The 21751-nt window shown below is 49.9% G+C and overlaps 3 protein-coding genes across 5 annotated transcripts in view; all 3 read right to left on the reverse strand.

The window, feature by feature from the left end:
* Positions 1 to 2745, reverse strand: part of ugcg (UDP-glucose ceramide glucosyltransferase) — an 8528-nt gene extending 5783 nt beyond the window's left edge. Inside the window, exon 1 of the mRNA XM_034678346.1 lies at positions 2357 to 2745. Within this exon, the coding sequence (XP_034534237.1) occupies positions 2357 to 2454 (98 nt within the window). The 5' untranslated portion in view covers positions 2455 to 2745. The remainder of the gene's footprint in view (positions 1 to 2356) is intronic.
* Positions 2746 to 3507: 762 nt separating this feature from the next.
* On the reverse strand, positions 3508 to 5554 carry LOC117808655 (molybdopterin synthase catalytic subunit). 2 transcript variants are annotated; one of them, XM_034678348.1, is made up of 5 exons: positions 5438 to 5554; positions 5038 to 5154; positions 4766 to 4922; positions 4216 to 4339; positions 3508 to 3652 (listed from the first exon to the last, which is right to left on the reverse strand). In XM_034678348.1, the coding sequence occupies exons 2-5, from the start codon at positions 5150 to 5152 to the stop codon at positions 3563 to 3565; spliced, it is 486 nt and encodes a 161-aa protein (XP_034534239.1). In that variant the 5' UTR covers positions 5153 to 5154; positions 5438 to 5554; the 3' UTR covers positions 3508 to 3562. The 2 variants fall into 2 exon arrangements, with proteins under 2 accessions (XP_034534239.1, XP_034534238.1); XM_034678347.1 differs by having other exon boundaries at positions 4216 to 4390.
* Positions 5555 to 10073: 4519 nt separating this feature from the next.
* LOC117808653 (alpha-mannosidase 2-like) lies at positions 10074 to 21651 on the reverse strand. 2 transcript variants are annotated; one of them, XM_034678344.1, is made up of 24 exons: positions 21429 to 21651; positions 20652 to 20794; positions 20324 to 20545; positions 20083 to 20227; positions 19759 to 19846; positions 18904 to 18987; positions 18671 to 18798; positions 18404 to 18577; positions 17890 to 18076; positions 17049 to 17226; positions 16689 to 16879; positions 16409 to 16606; positions 15026 to 15140; positions 14853 to 14920; positions 13988 to 14156; positions 13666 to 13896; positions 13446 to 13568; positions 13255 to 13369; positions 12815 to 12948; positions 11811 to 11952; positions 11598 to 11731; positions 11055 to 11249; positions 10598 to 10708; positions 10074 to 10412 (listed from the first exon to the last, which is right to left on the reverse strand). In XM_034678344.1, coding segments are annotated over exons 1-24 (3441 nt in total). In that variant the 5' UTR covers positions 21430 to 21651; the 3' UTR covers positions 10074 to 10247. The 2 variants fall into 2 exon arrangements, with proteins under 2 accessions (XP_034534235.1, XP_034534236.1); XM_034678345.1 differs by lacking the exons at positions 20652 to 20794; positions 21429 to 21651 and having other exon boundaries at positions 20316 to 20431.
* Positions 21652 to 21751: the final 100 nt, after the last annotated feature.

The following is a 21751-nucleotide window of genomic DNA, read 5'->3' on the forward strand; positions in this document are numbered from 1 at the left end:
TGAGGGAACTGAGGGACCTGAGGGAACTGAGGGACCTGACGGAACTGAGGGACCTGAGATCAGACTTAAAGGAGTTACATGAAGTCTGCGTCTCAGGTAAAGAACTGTAGAGGTCTGGAGGTCTCTGGTGGTCCTCGGTACTTCAGAACAATCCTTTAATCCCCCACAGACCCCGAGACGGTTACATAAAGGTTTTAATCCTGAGGGGGTCTGAACCCTTACACACAGACCGCAGGGACAGACCAGAGACCAGGTGAACCCGTCTCAATGTTGGACCACCAGGAGAGAAGCTGGAACCTGACGGAAGAGGAAGACCCTTCCTCCTCCTCTTCCTCACCTTCCTCCTCCTCCTCCTCCTCTTCCTCACCTTCCTCCTCCTCCTCCTCATCTTCCTCCTCCTCATCACCTTCCTCCTCATCCTCACCTTCCTCTTCATCCTTCCTCCTCACCTTCCTCTTCATCCTTACCTTCACCCTTACCTTCCTCCTCACCTTCCTCCTCATCCTCACCTTCCTCCTCATCCTCACCTTCCTCTTCATCCTCACCTTCCTCTTCATCCTCACCTTCCTCTTCATCCTCACCTTCCTCCTCATCCTCATCACTTTCCTCCTCACCTTCCTCCTCCTCATCCTCATCACCTTCCTCCGCATCCTTCCTCCTCATCCTCACCTTCCTCTTCATCCTTACCTTCCTCTTCATCCTTACCTTCCTCCTCATCCTTACCTTCCTCTTCATCCTCACCTTCCTCCTCATCCTCACCTTCCTCCTCATCCTCACCTTCCTCTTCATCCTTACCTTCCTCCTCATCCTCACCTTCCTCCTCATCCTCACCTTCCTCCTCATCCTCACCTTCCTCTTCATCCTCACCTTCCTCATCCTCACCTTCCTCTTCATCCTCACCTTCCTCTTCATCCTCACCTTCCTCCTCATCCTCATCACTTTCCTCCTCACCTTCCTCCTCCTCATCCTCATCACCTTCCTCCGCATCCTTCCTCCTCATCCTCACCTTCCTCTTCATCCTTACCTTCCTCTTCATCCTTACCTTCCTCCTCATCCTTACCTTCCTCTTCATCCTCACCTTCCTCCTCATCCTCACCTTCCTCCTCATCCTCACCTTCCTCCTCATCCTTACCTTCCTCCTCATCCTCACCTTCCTCTTCATCCTTACCTTCCTCCTCATCCTCACCTTCCTCTTCATCCTCACCTTCCTCATCCTCACCTTTCTCATCCTCCTCACCTTCCTCCTCATCCTCACCTTCCTCCTCATCCTCACCTTCCTCCTCATCCTCACCTTCCTCCTCATCCTTACCTTCGTCCTCACCTTCCTCTTCATCCTTACCTTCCTCTTCATCCTCACCTTCCTCATCCTCACCTTTCTCATCCTCCTCACCTTCCTCCTCATCCTCACCTTCCTCCTCATCCTCACCTTCGTCCTCATCCTCACCTTCCTCATCCTCCTCACCTTCCTCCTCATCCTCACCTTCCTCATCCTCCTCACCTTCCTCCTCACCTTCCTTGAGTCTCTGGACCATCAGGACTCAAAGCAGTCTCAGGTCTCAGATAGACTCTAAACAGTCTCAGATCTCAGGTAGACTCAGGTCTCAGGTGGACTCTAAGCAGTCTCAGATCTCAGGTAGACTCTAAGCAGTCTCAGGTCTCAGGTGGACTCTAAGCAGACTCAGGTCTCAGTTGGACTCTAAGCAGACTCAGGTCTCAGGTGGACTCTAAGCAGTCTCAGGTCTCAGGTGGACTCTAAGCGGACTCAGGTCTCAGTTGGACGCTAAGCAGTCTCAGGTCTCAGTTGGACTCTAAGCAGACTCAGGTCTCAGTTGGACGCTAAGCAGACTCAGGTCTCAGGTGGACTCTGAGCAGTCTCAGGTCTCAGGTGGACTCTAAGCGGACTCAGGTCTCAGGTGGACGCTAAGCAGTCTCAGGTCTCAGTTGGACTCTAAGTGGACTCGGGTCTCAGCTGTTTGTACATCCAGCCTCAGTAAGACCTTCAGTTCCGGGTCCTGGGTCTAACCCGGTATGAACACGGACTCATGATAGACCGGGTCTGAAACAGATGGACCTTATTGATCCGGATCCTCTGACCTCTCAGCGTTAGCTCGGAGCTAGCCGGCTAGCGGGGAACCAGGAAAACGCCCAACCCGGACCCGCTTAGACCAGGAGGCCCCCCCCCTCCTCACACCCACCCGGGACCCGGACTATAGACTGAACCGGTCTTATTCTCATGATCCACCCCTCAGAACCCCAAAACCCGAACCGGGACCTGAACCAGGACCAAAGCCGGAAACAGAAGCTAACAGCTAACAGTTAGCTTGTTAGCCTGTTAGCTGTTAGCTCGTAGACTCACACGTAGATCACGGACATGAAGTGCATCATCCACAGCACGAAGAACAGCAAGAACCCGAACCCGGCCAGGCCCTGCAGGGCGAGCTCCAGCACGGACATCACTCAGGGGGGTCTGCCGGGGCCTGAGGCCGCCGGGGGGTCCGGGGGGTCCGGGGTGTGATGATCCGCCTCTCGGTGCACGGGTCGGGATCTGGTCCAGGAGATCCTCCTAACGGGGCGCAGCAGGAAGCAGGCCGGGTCAGGGGCTCCGGTCTCGGGTACACAGGGTCCGGACTCGGCCTGGTGGTGCTGGAGTCCGGGTCAGGGTGCGGGCTTCAGGGGAACAGTCACCAGACCGGCCGACGGTCAGCTGACCAACCGGCACGAGCGCTGCGTAGCAAAAACAACCGCGCTACTTCCGGTTTACTTCAAAATAAGAGCTTTACATCAGACCCCCACACACAGGACCCCTGACAGTTAAACCAGTCTGGACCTATAGTCTGGACTGAACTGAAGGTCCAGGGATCAGGTGTGGGGTCTGTGGAGGGTGGAACAGTTGGTTCCTGAAAGTCCTAAAGGAGAGTAAATCCTCCTCAGAGAGGCTCCCTTCATATTTAATCATTAAATCATCGGTCTCAGAGTTCATGACGCTTCCTGGAAAATATTACAATTTCAAAAACAAACCTGTTGTTCAGGAACTAAAGTCGAAGCTGAACCGGGCGCACAAGGAAGTTACCTGATAAGCTCCGCCCCCCCAGGTGAGTCAGGTGCAGGTGTGTTTTATCTGATGTTTCCGTCACATCACTGAAGACTGATTCAAAGTGGACCAGGAGAACCTGAACCTGAGTGAACTGGATGTGTTCCCCTGTGTGTGTGCTGCTCCATCAGTCTGTGTTTCACTTTAAATCACGTCTACACGTTCTGTTTGATGTTCACTGACTTCCTCTTCACGTCGGGGGGACAGGAAACAAACCAGGGTTTAAATCTGCATGTTGATCAGGAGCTCAGAGACGTCAGGATCCAGGTCTCCATGAAGTCTGGAACTGATTTATTGACAATAATCACACAGATGTTTTATTGATGAGGTCTCGCTCTGATCAGAATCTCTCAGACTGAAGTGAACTCAAGGAGAAACTCACTGATCAGCAGGTACAGACGCTCCAAACACACACACACTTCATCAGTCAGGATTTATTGATAACCTTCAGTTCTCTGATAACACACTCCTTCACGTGTTCTCTGACGACGCACGACTGTGAGACGACCACGAACACTCCACGTTCTGCTTCCAACTCGAGTCCTGAGAGTCGTACACCTCCTGTCAATCAAAGATCAATAATCAGACACATGATCAATAATCAGACACATGATCAATAATCAGACACATGATCAATAATCAGACAGATGATCAATAATCAGACACATGATCAATAATCAGACACATGATCAATAATCAGACATGATCAATAATCAGACACATGATCAATAATCAGTCACATGATCAATAATCAGACACATGATCAATAATCAGACACATGATCAATAATCAGACACATGATCAATAATCAGTCACATGATCAATAATCAGACACATGATCAATAATCAGACACATGATCAATAATCAGACAGATGATCAATAATCAGTCACATGATCAATAATCAGACACATGATCAATAATCAGTCACATGATCAATAATCAGACACATGATCAATAATCAGACATGATCAATAATCAGTCACATGATCAATAATCAGACACATGAGCAATAATCAGACATGATCAATAATCAGACATGATCAATAATCAGACACATGATCAATAATCAGACACATGATCAATAATCAGACACATGATCAATAATCAGACACATGATCAGACCTTCTTCCAGATGGGGACGTTCGCCTTCAGCTGGTTGATGGCGTGCTGGATTGCCTGTTGGCCGTCATGGCGATGAGGAGATGAAATTGCCATGACAACGCTGGCCTGGCCCACCTCCACCCACCTGAGGGAGGAGTCACACAGAGGGGAGGAGTCACGGAGGGGAGGAGTCACACTGAGAGGAGGGGTCACACAGGGGAGGAGTCACACCGAGAGGAGGGGTCACGTAGGGGAGGAGTCACATAGAGGGGAGGAGTCTAAATCACTTCTGTTAATATACAAACAGACAAAAAGGTGGAGCTTTAGCCTAGCCACCTGGCCAGCAGCTACAACACCCACCTGTCAGTCAAAGAGGCCCCGCCCCTAACCCTCCCTTTAACCCTTCACCTGCTGTAAACAGATGACGACAGAAATGAGCTATAGAGACCCAAACTGTTTTTAACATGGGGCTCTATGGGGACTGACTCACTGCAGGAGACACACTCTAGTGGACTCAGGAGGAACTGCGGGTTGCGTGGGAACCAAAGTATGATGTGTGCGGCTCTCTCACCCCAGACGGTGGTGCACACAGACGTGCATCACGCTCGGCCATCGCGCTCTGATGTCATCACACAGCTTTCTGAACTCTGATTGGGCCATGAGCTCGTACGCCTCATAGTCCAGACCAATCACCTTCCTGCCATCCACCTGGTCTGCACGGGTCGTACCTGCACGCACACACACACACACACACACACACACACACACACACACACACAGTTGTGACACGTTGGATCTCTATGTTTGAAACTTTGAATCTTCATAGTTTAATAAATTGTGAACCTATAAAAAGTGAAGCTGCCCCACACGTCGGGCTGCTGACGGCGTCCACCACTTCCTGTACAGACAGCCAATCAGGGCTCAGCTTGAAGACGTCCCTCTGCTCCTCCTCGGTCATCTCTGAGGAGACACCACACAGAGAAGGTCCATCCAGTCCTAATCCGGGACTGATTACAGGGACCTCACAACAGTCCTCATGTGACCTCATCTGAGACCGACCAATCACAGCTCAGAGGTCTGTCAGGAGAGAGTCTTCATCCAGACATAGTGTGTGTGTGTGTGTGTGTGCGTGTGCGTGCGTGCGTGTGTCCGTGTGTCTGTGTGTGAGTGTGTGTGTCTGTGTGTGTGTGTCTGTGTGTGTGTGTGTGTGTGTGCGTGTGCGTGTGTGTGCATGTCCTCTCACCGTCTGTTTATCCTCCGCTGAGCGGCGGCACCACGGCAACCTCGTCTCCGTCCACGAGCGTCACCACCTGGTCGCCTATGGCAACGTACTGCTGACACACCGCCAGGACCACCTGACCCTGCAGGAGGGACAACCTGCGTGCACACATACACACACAGACACACACACACACACACACACACACACACACAGAGACACACACACACACACACACAATCAATTTAAAGGTAACATATCACGCGTTTCTCATCAACATATATTGGTCTAAGAGGTCCCAAAACATGTCTTTAAAGTTTATGTTCATAAAAACACTTTGAAATCAGATTCTGGTCTGCCTGTAAACCCCTCTTCTTCAGCCCTGCTCAGAACAGGCTGTTTTCTCTCTGACCACGCCCCCTCAGGAAGTGGGTGTGGCCTCGGCTCTCCAGCACGTTGATCTAATGTTTACATGTTGGCTGAATATACACGGCTGCTCACAGACCCGCGTTACTTCAACCCTCTGAATCTGATCCAGAATCTGATCCTGACGGAGAGGCGCCTGCAGCAGGACCTTTCTGAACCATTGGTCACAGATTTAGTGTTTCTTGTTGTTTTATTTGTCAGCATGTCGACGTGTGTCTTGGTACACAGCTACCAACATGTAGCTATGTGGCTATGCTAACTAGCGCTAGCACTTTTCCATGAAAACTAAAAATCCTCCACTAGATCTTCAAATTTGCAGACGTGGGGAGTCAAAGCGACCTTTGTGTTTATTAAGACAGCCTACAACTAGCATGCCTCCCTCCTAAGCTCCTTGTTAGCACACATGTGTGCAGGGAATGAAAAACGGAGGAGGGGTTGAGTTGTATTTTATACAGTCTATGGGCTGAACAAGCTCCGAGCTCTGACTTCCTGTTACAGACCGGATGGCGTTGTGACGTATGAAAAACACTGAAAACTGAAACGGCTGGTTTCAGCACACATTTACAGAAAGGTGGAGAAATCAGAACAGGGGCAGAATGGAGTCTTTGACTGTTCAGGGGGTTTGGAGACAGGGACACAGATTTCAGGGAGAGGACCATTAAAGAGTCCATGTTGCACAACGTCACCTTTAATGCTGTCATAACAAAAAACCTGAACGGTAAAATACAAGCCGACAGTGAACGCACCACAGTGATGACAGTGAACGCACCACAGTGATGACAGTGAACGCACCACAGTGATGACAGTGAACGCACCACAGTGATGACAGTGAACGCACCACAGTGATGACAGTGAACGGACCACAGTGATGACAGTGAACGCACCACAGTGATGACAGTGAACGCACCACAGTGATGACAGTGAACGCACCACAGTGATGACAGTGAACGCACCACAGTGATGACAGTGAACGCACCACAGTGAACGCACCACAGTGATGACAGTGAACGCACCACAGTGATGACAGTGAACGCACCACAGTGATGCCTACAGTGATGCCAGTGAACGCACCACAGCACCACAGTGATGACAGTGAACGCACCAGCGATGACAGTGAACGCACCACAGTGATGACAGTGAACGCACCACAGTGATGACAGTGAATGCACCACAGTGATGCCTACAGTGATGCCAGTGAACGCACCACAGCACCACAGTGATGACAGTGAACGCACCAGTGATGACAGTGAACGCACCACAGTGATGACAGTGAACGCACCACAGTGATGACAGTGAACGCACCACAGTGATGACAGTGAACGCACCACAGTGATGCCTACAGTGATGCCAGTGAACGCACCACAGCACCACAGTGATGACAGTGAACGCACCAGTGATGACAGTGAACGCACCACAGTGATGACAGTGAACGCACCAGTGATGACAGTGAACGCACCACAGTGATGACAGTGAACGCACCACAGTGATGACAGTGAACGCACCACAGTGATGACAGTGAACGCACCAGTGATGACAGTGAACGCACCAGTGATGACAGTGAACGCACCACAGTGATGACAGTGAATGCACCACAGTGATGACAGTGAACACACCACAGTGATGCCAGTGAACACACCACAGTGATGCCAGTGAACACACCACAGTGATGACAGTGAATGCACCACAGTGATGACAGTGAACAAACCACAGTGATTACAGTGAACGCACCACAGTGATGCCAGTGAACACACCACAGTGATGCCAGTGAACACACCACAGTGATGACAGTGAATGCACCACAGTGATGACAGTGAACAAACCACAGTGATGACAGTGAACGCACCACAGTGATGACAGTGAACACACCACAGTGATGCCAGTGAACACACCACAGTGATGACAGTGAATGCACCACAGTGATGACAGTGAACAAACCACAGTGATGACAGTGAACGCACCACAGTGATGACAGTGAACACACCACAGTGATGACAGTGAACGCACCACAGTGATGACAGTGAACACACCACAGTGATGACAGTGAACACACCACAGTGATGACAGTGAACAAACCACAGTACCTTGGGTGTCGTTGTACCAACAGTCCCCAAAGATCTCGGCTGCTGATTGATGTCGGCACGGCAACAAGCTGCTCCTCCTTGACCCCGGTCAGCTCGGCGCTCTTAGCGAAGTACAACACACACACCTGGAGAAGAACACACACATCTGATGAACACACACATCTGAAGAACACACACATCTGAAGAACACACACATCTGATGAACACACACATCTGAAGAACACACACATCTGATGAACACACACATCTGGAGAACACACACATCTGATGAACACACACATCTGGAGAACACACATCTGATGAACACACACATCTGATGAACACACACATCTGGAGAACACACATCTGATGAACACACACATCTGAAGAACACACACATCTGATGAACACACACATCTGGAGAACACACACATCTGATGAACACACACATCTGGAGAACACACACATCTGATGAACACACACATCTGGAGAACACACACATCTAAAGAACACACATATCTGAAGAACACACACATCTGAAGAACACACACACCTGGAGAACACCTGATTTAATCTATGATGTCATTGCGTGTTTCAGAAGTTAGGGTTGACCTCTGACCTCTCACAGGTGATCATCAGACTGAGATCAGAGGCCGGTGTTTCAGTGTCAGTGAGTCTCACCTGAGCAGGTGAGAGACGCTGTGTGTGTGTGTGTGTGTGTGTGTGTGTGTGTGTGTGTGTGTGTGTCAGGTCAGTCCTGTCCCCCCCTGTGCCTGTAACCAATCAGGAGGCTGTATTTCCGTCCGTGTGGGTCACGTGATAAAACTCCTCGTGTCCCACGCGGTGACCCTGATCCTGGTCTGGATTTCGTTTGTTAGTGAACCCCTCTCTGTCCCGGCCTCAGGTCAGCACTACGTCACGTTGACAAGTCACGTTGACCACCTGCCTGATCTACCTGCCCGGACACACACGGACACACACACGGACACACACACACGGACACACACACACGGACAAACACGGACACACACGGACACACAGAGCGAGCGGGTTTCCACCTGTGCAGGTCTGTCCAGGTCTGTGCCGGTCTAGCTTGGTGTTACATGGAGACTAACAGTGGGGGGGTCTGGTGCAGTCTGACCCTCCTCACACAGTCACGTGTTTCTGAGCGCGAGACTCACCTGCGCAGTCATGGAGCGGTTTACAGGAACACCTGAAGAGAATGGAGGGTTCCTGAACGCGTCTGTTTACCTGCTGCCTGCCTCACTCTCTGCTCCTCCTCCTCCTCTTCCTCACTCTCTGCTCCTCCTCCTCCTCTTCCTCACTCTCTGCTCCTCCTCCTCTTCCTCACTCTCTGCTCCTCCTCCTCTTCCTCACTCTCTGCTCCTCCTCCTCTTCCTCACTCTCTGCTCCTCCTCTTCCTCACTCTCTGCTCCTCCTCCTCTTCCTCACTCTCTGCTCCTCCTCCTCCTCTTCCTCTCTGAGGATTAAACAGCAGCTGTGACTCATCACTGCCCCCCTGTGGACACACACTGGAACAGCAGCCTGGTCAGCAGATCAACATGAACGTTATCAGACTCATGACGTCACCGGACTCATACTGAGCATGCTCAGTACAGACTCCTCTCTGTCCAATCAGCTGTGGAGACTCAATGAATACAAACAACAAAAAGAATCAAAATAATTTATTTATATTAATCTGACACCAACAATCAAACTTCAAAAAAACAGGAAATAAAAAACTCTGATTTTAAATAATTCACAGAAAAATATAAATTTACTAAATTATAAAAAAATATCCCCAAAGATTTAAAGTTTCCCTTTTCACACAATCTGAACAAACAACAATACACACACACGCGCGCGCACACGCACACACATACACAGCAGGAGACTACCAAACAAAAACAACACACACACACACACACACACACACACACACAGTCATTTGGTCCCTCTGGTTGCCATGGAGACCTCATCTGTCTGTCTGGGTGTTGAACTTTAGTGTTTTTATAAACAGGTGTTTCAGTCTGTGACCTTTGACCTGTGTGTAGGTCGGCCCATGTTGGGTTGACCTTTGACCCTGACGCCCCGTGTTCCGAGTCTTTTCATTAACGTAAACAGGTTCCTGTTCTTAGTGTTGTTGTGTGTGTCTGTGTGTGTTAGTGTGTACGTGTGTGTTAGTGTGTACGTGTGTGTGTGTGTGTGTGTGTGTGTGTGTGTGTGTGTGTGTGTGTGTGTAACAGCTGAATGTGTTCTGCCTCACAGTCTGAAGATGTTAGATTTGAACCTTCAGATTAAAGAGTTTATCCTGACTCCATGTTTTTGTAACGTCTTCTTTTTGTCGGTCACTCGAGCTCCACTCTGAAAGCACTGATCTCCATCGGCTGCAGCCGAGTGATGTGAGTCTGCTGCCCGACAGAATCTGGCTCATCATGTTCTCTCAGCAGAGTGAGACCAGAACGACGGACCGACCGGAACTGAAGAGGGGAGAACAGATCGTCCAGATTCACCTGGAGACAAACAAATAAACACACACACACACACACACACACACACACACACACACACACACACACACACACACACACACACAACACACAAACACACACAAAATAAAAAGGTCAGAAAGAGTAAACATAAACAAACTGTTGACATGTTGACGTTTATCTGTGTGTTGTTGTCTTTATTTGAGCACCTCCTCGTCTTTGCTCCATGTGCACTGCAATGCTGGCTGGGGGGCGGAGCTACAATCAAAGCCCTTCCTGTGGAGGAGCAGGGCCACTTCCTGTGATGGAGTGTCTGCTTCCTGTTTACCACAAACAAACAAACAAACAAACAAACAAACAAACAGCAGTCAGTAACGTGAGCTGACTCTCTGGACTCGTGGATTCTGTGACTTTGATCTTCGTCATCCGTCCGTCACCGACAGCGCTCGCCTCGTCCCAGCTGTCACTGGACCGGAGGCGGAGTTAGAACCTGGTCAGGTGACCGGCCAATCACAGGGCGTCTCGTTAATTAGATACTAAGATGTGTGTGTGTAACCTCTGCAGCTCCTCAGACCGGCCCCGCTCCGCTCCGCGTACTGGTCTGAATCTGAACAGAAAACCAAACGGCTCTGCAGGGGGTCTAGGTGGGTCCAGGTGTGTCCTCACCTGCGTGTCCTCCAGCGTCCTCAGGTTCAGCAGGTGAACGTCACACGGCAGCGACGTGCCAAGTGGCAGGAAGGGGCGGAGCTTTGGCAGCTGGCTGTTGCTAGGGGTAACCATGGTAACTGGTGGGTGGCAGAGGCAAAGCGAGGTAATGTGGGCGAGCAGGGACAGGTGTTCCACTGAGGCCCCTCCCACTTCCTGTAAAATCACAGGAGAAGAAAATACAATGAAAGCTGCAGGCGGATGAACACGGGTCTAAGGAGGATCAGGTGGAACCCCTTGAAGGACCTGAAGAGGACCAAAAACACCAGACTGAAGCAGGTTTACATTTCACAACACCCACGGGAGACTCGGGTCTCAGGAGGTTCAGGGTCTGGACTGATGAAGACTGGTGAGCCGACTTGCCATGTCTTGAACCCGTAACTCACACATCCTGACATTAGCTTAGCATGCTAACATTAGCTTAGTATGCTAACCGGGCTGAATCTGTTATTGAAACGTTCTCCTGGGAAAGTGTCACACTGTTATAATGCCCCGCCCCCTCACCTGAGCCCCGCCCCTCCTGTCCTCCAGCAGCAGCTCGTAGAGACTGGAGGTCAGCTTGTTGTCCGTGACTCCTTGACCAAGACCGCGGTTATCGTCCTGCTGCAGCCGCCGGTCCAACACCACCTCCAGCTCACCTGCACAGGTAGACATCCTGTGAAAGGACTGAAGAACTAAAGAGTCTCTGCAGGACGCTTCGCAGGGGACCAGACTCACCTGGTCTGAGGGATGCCACGGCCTGACTCTGAGCCGACAGCAGAGACAGGCGAGACGTCGAGTCCTGAACGAACGCCGCCGAACTCATCGGGTAAAAGTTCGCCTGCAGGGGGAGCTTCGCCAGAGTCCGCCGCTGCTGCATCTGCACGATCAAAAATCAATGATTCAATCAAACAGGTCACAGGACAGGTGAGAGGCTGCAGTCTGTGGACCAATAACCAACATATATACTGTGACATCATCAGACTCTGTGATATCAACAGACTCTGTGACATCAACAGACTCTGTGACATCAACAGACTCTGTGACATCAACAGACTCTGTGACATCAACAGACTCTGTGACATAAACAGACTCTGTGACATCAACAGACTCTGTGACATCAACAGACTCTGTGACATCAACAGACTCTGTGACATCAACAGACTCTGTGACATAAACAGACTCTGTGACATCAACAGACTCTGTGACATCAACAGACTCTGTGACATCAACAGACTCTGTGACATCATCAGACTCTGTGACATCAACAGACTCTGTGACATCATCAGACTCTGTGACATCATCAGACTCTGTGACATCATCAGACTCTGTGACATCATCAGACTCTGTGACATCATCAGACTCTGTGACATCATCAGACTCTGTGACATCATCAGACTCTGTGACATCAACAGACTCTGTGACATCAACAGACTCTGTGACATCAACAGACTCTGTGACATCAACAGACTCTGTGACATCAACAGACTCTGTGACATCAACAGACTCTGTGACATCATCAGACTCTGTGACATCAACAGACTCTGTGACATCATCAGACTCTGTGACATCATCAGACTCTGTGACATCAACAGACTCTGTGACATCATCAGACTCTGTGACATCAACAGACTCTGTGACATCAACAGACTCTGTGACATCAACAGACTCTGTGACATCATAAGACTCGGTGACATCATCAGACTCTTTGACATCATCATCAGACTCGGTGACAAACTGACCTGGAACCCGTTGAGGTCAGAGAAGAAGCGGTTGCCATTGGTAACATCACTGATGAGCCGCATGACAAGCTCTCGGTTGACCTCTGACCTGATGTCCACCATGTTGGAAATCTCCAGCGATCTCCCAGCATGCCCTAGGGCAGAGATAATGAGAAGCTTTTATTTTGAAATCTCTGATTCAAACTAAAAAGACACATTTCAGTAACTGGAAGTGACCTCATCCAAAGGAAGTTGTGACATAAACAGGACAACACTGAGCATGCTCAAACACTAGCTGCCAGAAAAACATAAAGGTGAGACAGGCAACAGCCTGACAGCCCGGACTCAGGGCAACAGCCTGACAGCCTGGACTCAGGGCAACAGCCTGACAGCCTGGACTCAGGGCAACAGCCTGACAGCCTGGACTCAGGGCAGCACTCTGATCAAACCCTCTCTCTTACCCTCCAGGTGGTAAAGTCGAACTCTGTGTGTGAAATGTTTGTAACAGGAAGTGATGTCAGAGAAAATGGGACCTCTGGAGACCCGGACCAATGGAGGCTCTGAGGACGAGTAGAGCTGTAAGAGAGAGAGAGAGAGAGTTAGTTCTGGTCTGATGGACCTGGTCTAGATTCAGTTTGGGTTGTGGACTCACCTGAGCACCCTCTGGCCCTGGCAGGAACAGGTAGGCTCCACTCTTGTCATGCTTGGATGTGGTCCCGTACCACAGAAACTGGACTTGGATCTGACGGACCAGACCGGACTGTAGGCGTAGCTTCTACATTTCAAAATAAAGGCACAGGAAATAGACTGATCAATAATCTTTTGTTTCCTGTTGAACTCTCTGAGCAGACTTTTATTTTGGAGGGTCTGACCTGCAGCAGGCCGGTCTCTGAGGAACTCCATATTTGGATGTGCTTGTTGCTAAGCGACAGGGGGATGTCAGCCTCAGCCAGGTGCGACACCTGGAAGTGTTCAGACTTGACTTCGGTCGGGTTGCCATGACGACTGAAGGTGTACTGAGCGCGGGGGGTGGAGCCAACAGAGGATTTGGTCACATGATAAACCACGAGAGACAGAGGAGGAAGTTCGGCCACAAAGTCCAGCTGGAAGAGAAAACAGGAAGAGTTCAAAAGCTCCACTTCCCGTTGTGACCTCACACTAAAGCTGTGCTCTGATTGGACAATGACTGATCACCTGGAAGGCTTCTGTGGACACTCTGCTTGGCTCCGCCCACACAGCAGAGATCTGTGCAGCCATTGGTTGACCTGTTTCTGCATCAACGACACGAGCATCCGGAGAGTCGACGACGACACTGATGACTGCAGATCGGCGCTGCTCCGTCGGGTTAAAGACCACCAATGACCTGATGACATCATCACTGATCAATAATCAATACTGACACGATGAGTCCACTGAGGCTACATGCTAACATGCTAATGTTAACAGTTATCTGTAGACCATGTTCACAGTCTCAGGTTAGCGTGCTAGCTTGTTAATATTAGCTAATTAGCAGTAAACAGGAAGTAAAGCCCGGGCTGATGGGACCTGAAGATGGTGCCACATTCATCAGGAGCAGCAGCTCTGCAGGTCAAAGCTAGCCTCATGCTAACATCACTGTGTGCTTTATTAGCGCTGAGCTGCAAGTGTAGCTGTTATGTAGCTAGCAGACTAAGCTAACATTAGCATGCTATTAGCTTACCGTTAACGTAGAGAGAGAGAGAACAAAAGAGACAGACTGAGGAAGTCTTTACCACTAAAACGAAACAAAAACACCTTCAAAACATTAAGTCACCTAGCTTAGCATCAAAGATACAGACAGAAAGTTGTGTACACAAACAAAGATTTACATGTTAGCATCTACAGCTGTCAAGATAAGATGCTAGGCTACCTTGTGACACCACTTCCTGTTAACGAGTTAAAGTTTTTATACTAAGCTCTCTTTAACAGTTTTTTGAGCGATGCAGTGTCCCTTTAAATGTATACCAACTTTATTTAAAAGGACAAAAACATGAAGCTTTTCTGACCCCGCCCCTTCTCTGTGTAAGCCCCGCCCCCTCACCTGGGCTCGTCACTGAGCATGAGCAATGTCTTCTGAGGCAGAGCGTCCTGCGCTGAGATGGAGTCAGCCTGAAAAACAGAAACGCTTCATAAGCTTCACACCTGATCCGACAAGCTCCGCCTTCAATCCGTCTGAAAACACAGCGTGAAATATCCGATGATGTCAGAGCGCACCATTTGCAAGAAGGGTTTCGACTGGTTGTGGTGGTACTGGCTCTTGTCCAATAGGAGGAGCCAGTGGGCGGAGCTCTGCAGCACCTTGCGCAGGTTCAGGATGGAGAGAAACAATCTGTGAAATGAAGGTTTGAGTTGAACGTGAGAGTTTCAAACACGAGGTCTCGCCCCTCTGATCGCCCGTGAGCAGGGTCACATGATCTACAAACACACTCAGGCTGTTCATTTCAGCTTCTGTCTCTTTAAGACCCTACGACACTCTGGAAACCTGGAAAAAAAGTCACGTCCTCTATTTGAAATGATGAAATATGTCCGTATTACAACATGTTAGTGTTACACTAATCACGCCCTTATAAGGACATTCACCAATCTGTGATGTCACAGTTTGTGTAAGTCGTTCAGAGGAGCCGGTCTCCTTCTGACTCACACACACCTTGACCTCACACACACCTTGACCTCACGTCTGAAGCCCAACACACTCCTGACATCAACGTCTACCTTCAGAGCGAGTACGGCTGTGATGTTTACCTGTGACGTTGTTTACCTGTGACGTTGTTTACCTGTGACGTTGTTTACCTGTGACGTTGTTTACCTGTGACGTTGTTTACATGTGACGTTGTTTACATGTGACATTGTTTACCTGTGACGTTGTTTACATGTGACGTTGTTTACCTGTGACGTTGTTTACCTGTGACGTTGTTTACCTGTGACGTTGTTTACCTGTGACGTTGTTTACCTGTGACGCTGTTTACCTGTGACGCTGTTTACCTGTGACGTTGTTTACCTGTGACGCTGTTTACCTGTGACGTTGTTTACCTGTGACGTTGTTTACCTTAAAATCAAACTCTTGTTAATAACTGAAAGTGAAGTGAAGACTGAGCGACGCTGTAAAACCCGCTGAGTGAAATCTCTCAGCTGAAGGAAATGTTAGCTAGCTAAAGTTAGATGCTAAAGCTAAATGGATGGTTATGATAGAGGCTAATGCTAACTGCTAACACTAAGCAGACTGTACCTGTTAGTTTTGGTGTAGACGTCCTTCTACGGAGAGCATGGAGGGACAAATGAGACAAGAAATGCTAACGCAAAAGATACTTAGGATTTCAGGTGCTACAATGCTAACACTGATAACAAAGTTAAAAACATTTAAATTTAAACAAAAATGCAATTGATTTATTTACCTTAAATCAGGCTATCCATGCTAACACATGCTAATCTTTACCTGTGTTTGCTTTTAAGCTGTTAGCTGTTAGCCTTTATAAGCCATGTGCAAAGATGCTAAAGAGCTCTCAGCCTACATGCTAACATGCTAACTCCAGACCTGCTCTTAAACTTTTGGCTAATGAGTCATGCTAACAGGCTAGGATGCTAACAGGAAGTAGTTACCTGGTGCCGTAATCCACCACCACAGGGTCGCGTGCGGTGCCGGTGACCGCATCGTGATGCTGGAATAGAGCCAGGTTCCGCCTCCCCGCCGTCAGAGACAGGAAGTGATCACGTGCTGGGAAATCTGCTACCAGACGACGGTCGCCATGGAAACGACGCATTTCAGCCAGCGTGAGACTGAAGAGGATTTCTGTCGCTCTGAGAGAGACGAACGTGTAACGATCAGCAGTGATGGGGGGGGGGATCCTCAGGTCAGTGTGACTCAGGTGGGGGGGCGTACCTGAGCGTGGCCTCCAGCGTCCTGTCCAGGCGTTTGTAGAAGGGGCGGGAGGTGAAGTATCCACTCCAGTAATGGTCGTCCCTGTCGGCGTACGTGAAGAAGTCGCCGCGCACCGCTGGCAGAGTCGTTCCCGCCGCGCTCAGACGTTTATGAAGAGCCAGGAAGTAATCTGAGAGCGTCCCGAAACGAGCCTGAGGAACCAATCAGGATCCAGCATTGATTATCAGAGCCACACAGAGACACCACAGAAGAAGAATGTCTCCAAACACCAGCGTGTGGCGGACCAGACTCTTCGATGTTTAAACATTCTCCCTGCCCTCATGCCCCGCCCCCTCCCACCCAGGTGTGTCAGCTGGTCACCTTGACATGCAGCTCCGGGTGTTGGTCGAAGTAGTCGAACAGTTTCTGGTAGTTTTCGAACTGAACGTCCCACTCGCTCGCCTCCATGAAGCGAAAGTCATCGCCGAGCGGGACGAGGAGGACGGGCGAGCTGAAGAGACGGGACTTCTGACGGTACTGATCGAGGAGGAGCTGCGCCCTGAGAGGACGGACAGGAAGTGACCACGCAGCATGCGGACAGGTGAGACAGGAGCAGTGGACACAGTCAGGGTCAGTCTAACAGAGAGCAAGGTCACTCAGAGGTCACACTGACCACGAGGTCACTCAGAGGTCACACTGACCGCGAGGTCGCTCAGAGGTCACACTGACCACGAGGTCACTCAGAGGTCACACTGACCGCGAGGTCGCTCAGAGGTCACACTGACCACGAGGTCACTCAGAGGTCACACTGACCGCGAGGTCGCTCAGAGGTCACACTTACCGCAAGGTCGCTCAGAGGTCACACTGACCACGAGGTCACTCAGAGGTCACACTGACCACGAGGTCACTCAGAGGTCACACTGACCGCGAGGTCACTCAGAGGTCACACTGACCACGAGGTCGCTCAGAGGTCACACTGACCACGAGGTCGCTCAGAGGTCACACTGACCACGAGGTCACTCAGAGGTCACACTGACCACGAGGTCGCTCAGAGGTCACACTGACCACGAGGTCACTCAGAGGTCACACTGACCACGAGGTGGAATCTCTGACCTGATCACAGCTTCAGATTCACATTCAGACATTTATGATGAAAGTTTCATTCTCTGTAAGAAAACGGTTTATCTCAATAATAATAACTTTAGCCCCGCCTCCTGTCTACCTCTCCTTGACGTTCTGCTCTGTGATTGGCTGTGGTGCTGTCCTCCATGGACACACGACCCGCCTCCCAGGCAGGCGGTGGAAATCAAACTGACAGCAGACCGCTGGGTTTGGACCACACGTGTGCGGCACGTCGTAGCTGTAGAAAGGCATCATGTGACATGTGATGTCACTGCGGGGGGAGGAGTCTAAAACACAGCAAGTGGGAGGAGTTACACAAACCAAGAAACCAACGTTTTCCATATTTGAATTCTATTCCAGGATTTCAAAATAAAAGTGTTTTTACGTCCAATCTATTCCCTCTCTCTCTCTCTTTCTCTGTCTCTCTCTCTCTCTCCTTCTCTCTTTCTTTCTCTGTCTCTCTCTCTCTGTCTCTCTCTCTCTCTCTCTCTCTCTCTCCTTCTCTCTCTCTCCTTCTCTCTCTCTCTCTCTCTGTCTCTCTCTCTCTCTCCTCTCTCTCTCTCTCTCTCTGTCTCTCTCTCCTCTCTCTCTGTCTCTCTCTCTCTCTCTCTCACCCCAGTTTTGTCGCCATAGAAACTCGAGGGTCCGTTGCTGGGCAAAGTGTTTCTTCACAGCGTAGTGAACTCGTTGGATGACCATGTTTTGAAGCCCCGCCCCCTTCAGCAGGTAGGTCATGGAGGGGGAGTGGCCAAAGGGGTCGATGGCCCAGCCACTGCTTGGCTGCACACCTGGACAGAAAGGTGAGATGTGATGTCACATGTGATATGTATTGTGATGTCATACAGGAACAGAAAGTAAGGAGTGGGGGCGGAGTCACGCACCCAGGTGTCGCTGCATCCAAAGGTGTCCCTCCATCAGCTGATCGAGCAGCGCGTAATAATGAGAGTTAGCTTCGTCTGCCATCACCCATCCTCCCGTCACCAGCTCCAACTGGCCTGCCTTCAGAAGCCTGACCAATCACAGAGCAGCAGAGGGGCGGGGCAAGAGAACAGGGATTGTGATTAAACTGATGAAACCTCTCTCATGTTGACGTGACCAATCGTTTGAGACTCACCGTCTGACCATCGCCCTCTTCTGCTCATCAAGCTCCGCCCACCACTTAGAGAAATAACTGATCTCCGCCCAGATCATCTTCCTCCTGAGCAAACACACAGCTATCATCATACATTAGCTCCTCCCACACAGCTGCCATCATACCTTAGCTCCTCCCACTCAGCTGTCAATCATACCTTAGCTCCTCCCACTCAGCTGTCAATCATACCTTAGCTCCTCCTACTCAGCTGTCATCATAACTTAGGCCCTCCAACACAGCTGTCATCATACCTTAGCTCCTCCCACACAGCTGCCATTATACCTTAGCTCCTCCCACTCAGCTGTCATCATACCTGAGCTCCTCCCACTCAGCTGTCATCATAACTTAGCCCCTCCCACTCAGCTGTCATCATAACTTAGCCCCTCCCACACAGCTGTCATCGTAACTTAGCCCCTCCCACACAGCTGTAAATCATACCTTAGCTCCTCCCACTTAGCTGTCAATCATACCTTAGCTCCTCCCACTCAGCTGTCATCATACCTGAGCTCCTCCCACTCAGCTGTCATCATACCTGAGCTCCTCCCACTCAGCTGTCATCATACCTGAGCTCCTCCCACTCAGCTGTCATCATACCTGAGCTCCTCCCACTCAGCTGTCATCATACCTTAGCTCCTCCCACTCAGCTGTCATCATAACTTAGCTCCTCCCACTCAGCTGTCAATCATACCTTAGCTCCTCCCACTCAGCTGTCATCATAACTTAGCCCCTACCACACAGCTGTCATCGAACCTTAGCCCCTCCCACACAGCTGTCAATCATACCTTAGCTCCTCCCACTCTTCTTTAAATGATATGAGTACAGAGTGTGTGATGTCACCTGGCGTCCTCGCTCAGCTTGGTCAGCATGTTGTCCAGAATGTGTCGGGTCTGATCCTGATAATAACCGTCAAAGGTCTTCAACCAGCCTGACACACACACACACACACACACACACACACACACACACACACACACACAGTTAAATGTACATCTGTTGAAGCCAAGCTGCCGCTCCAGAATCCTAAGCTATGATTGGTTATCTCCCTGTAAGGGGCGGGGCTTATAATGACCGGGCTTGGTTCTCGTCATCTGGTTGTGGCGCCCCCTGTGGACAAAGCCTCTGCAGATATTTAAAACCACGGCAGCGTGTGATCTGACTCACCCGGGTCGTTGTGTGAGTGAGGAACCAGGACCACCTCCAGCGGCTGTTCGTCCCACTCGTTGTCATGGTAACTGATCTCGAAGCCCTGTTTCCAGGCGCCGCCGTTCAGGTTATCGAAAGGCAGGAGGTCGTACACGTCGAGCAGCTGAAACATCATAAATAAATATAACGCTGTTTATGAGTCATCGAACAGCTGATGGAGAAACTCCACAGAGACAGCATGCTAAGCTAACCTGCTAACCTTTGTTCCATCCTTTATCTCTGCAGCCAATCGGCAGCCTGGCAGCGTGTCAGCTTGGCTGTGGGCGGAGACCAAGCTCAAGTTGACCCTTCCACCTTGTCTTTCCTTTTCCCATGATGCTTTGCGGAGGAGCAGAGAGTCACGTAGCGTAGCAACCAGACGGTTGTTGTCGTAGAGGAGACGCTCCAGCCTGTCAATCTTCTTCTGGAGGCGGGACAAATCCTGCTCCACAGACCAATGAGAACCAACTCTGTAACATTCAACACCGTCATGTCTGCTGAGCGGAACAGAACCTTTATTTTGAAAGTCCACTGATGATGTCACTGACCTCGTCTACCTGTCCGGCAGGTTTCTCCTGGCTCTGCTGAAGCTCCGCCCCCTGCATCAGCTCCAGCATGCGGTACAGTGACATCACAGCGAAGCAGAAGACTCCGCCCACCAACACGGACAGCAGCTGACTCCTCTTCATCACTGAGAGGAAGGATGAACACTTCAGACACTGTCCAGGTGCATCATGGGAAATGTAGGAGCCACATTGTGCAGAGTCTGAGTGTTCGTTTACAGACGATCAACGCGGTATTGATTGATCGAATTAAAGCGAGTGATAAACACTGAGTCACTCTGTCATCTACAAACACCTTCATGACTTCTTCTTCCTCCTCCTCCTCATCATCACCTTTATGGACAGGTGTGATCCACAGGCAGGCTGACAGCAGGTGATGTGTCAGTGATGACGCCTGTTCTTCTTCTTCTATGGTGGAACATGTTTTCATGTGTACAGACTCATCTCTCCCTCACTCTGACTTCGTGTTTGTTTCTTATCTCAACCCTGTCTGTAGCATTAGCTTAGCATCAGTCTGCAGGTGTGTTGGTGTTTATCCCAGGTGAGTTTATAAACTCTTCCTTTCTGATATTCTTAATCACAGTGAGTGATGAACACCTGAACAGCATCCTGACGCGTTATGGAGATTTATTTAAAGGAAATATTTTTTAACATTTTATTTTTAAACATGAAGTGATTTCAGCTCCTGGAGCTCACGCGGCTCCACAGATTAAATTAATGAACTTAATATTTCAGGTGATCTCAGGTAAACTCGGCTCTTACTTCACTTCCGCGTTGGTCAAACAGCTCCAGTTTCCCGCTTCGTCTCGTGCTGTTTCTCACACACTTCGTGACGTCACGGTGTCGATGGTTACCAATAAAAAATAAAGTTTAAATAAAGTTTAAATAAAGTTTAAATTAAGTTAAGCTGCTCAGTGAGTTGGTCCCTCTGCAGCGCGAGCTCAGCTTGCCGCTGCGCCTGCGCACTGCCGTGTGTTTTGCTTCCGGTTTGGTTCAGCTGACTCAGCTCTGCAGGGACAGCACTTCCGGTCAGATGTCAGAATAAACAAACAGAAACTTTCAGCAAACTTGAGAGAGCTGATTCA

Source organism: Notolabrus celidotus, unplaced genomic scaffold (assembly GCF_009762535.1).
Source record: "Notolabrus celidotus isolate fNotCel1 unplaced genomic scaffold, fNotCel1.pri scaffold_134_arrow_ctg1, whole genome shotgun sequence".
NCBI classification, from domain to species: Eukaryota; Metazoa; Chordata; class Actinopteri; order Labriformes; family Labridae; genus Notolabrus; species Notolabrus celidotus.

Excerpts from the sequence above, each read along its gene's own strand:
- LOC117808653 (XM_034678344.1), bottom strand. Across the intron at positions 18,988-19,758 it reads AAGCTGAGCGAGGACGCCAG|GAGGAAGATGATCTGGGCGG; the intron begins GTGACATCACAC and ends GTGTTTGCTCAG. Across the intron at positions 18,578-18,670 it reads TTGGATGCAGCGACACCTGG|GTGTGCAGCCAAGCAGTGGC; the intron begins GTGCGTGACTCC and ends CTTTCTGTCCAG.
- LOC117808655 (XM_034678347.1), bottom strand. The coding sequence starts at position 5,152 with ATGACCGAGGAGGAGCAGAGGGACGTCTTCAAGCTGAGCCCTGATTGG. Across the intron at positions 4,923-5,037 it reads GGCAGCTTCACTTTTTATAG|GTACGACCCGTGCAGACCAG; the intron begins GTTCACAATTTA and ends GTGTGCGTGCAG. Across the intron at positions 3,653-4,215 it reads ACGTCCCCATCTGGAAGAAG|GAGGTGTACGACTCTCAGGA; the intron begins GTCTGATCATGT and ends TTTGATTGACAG.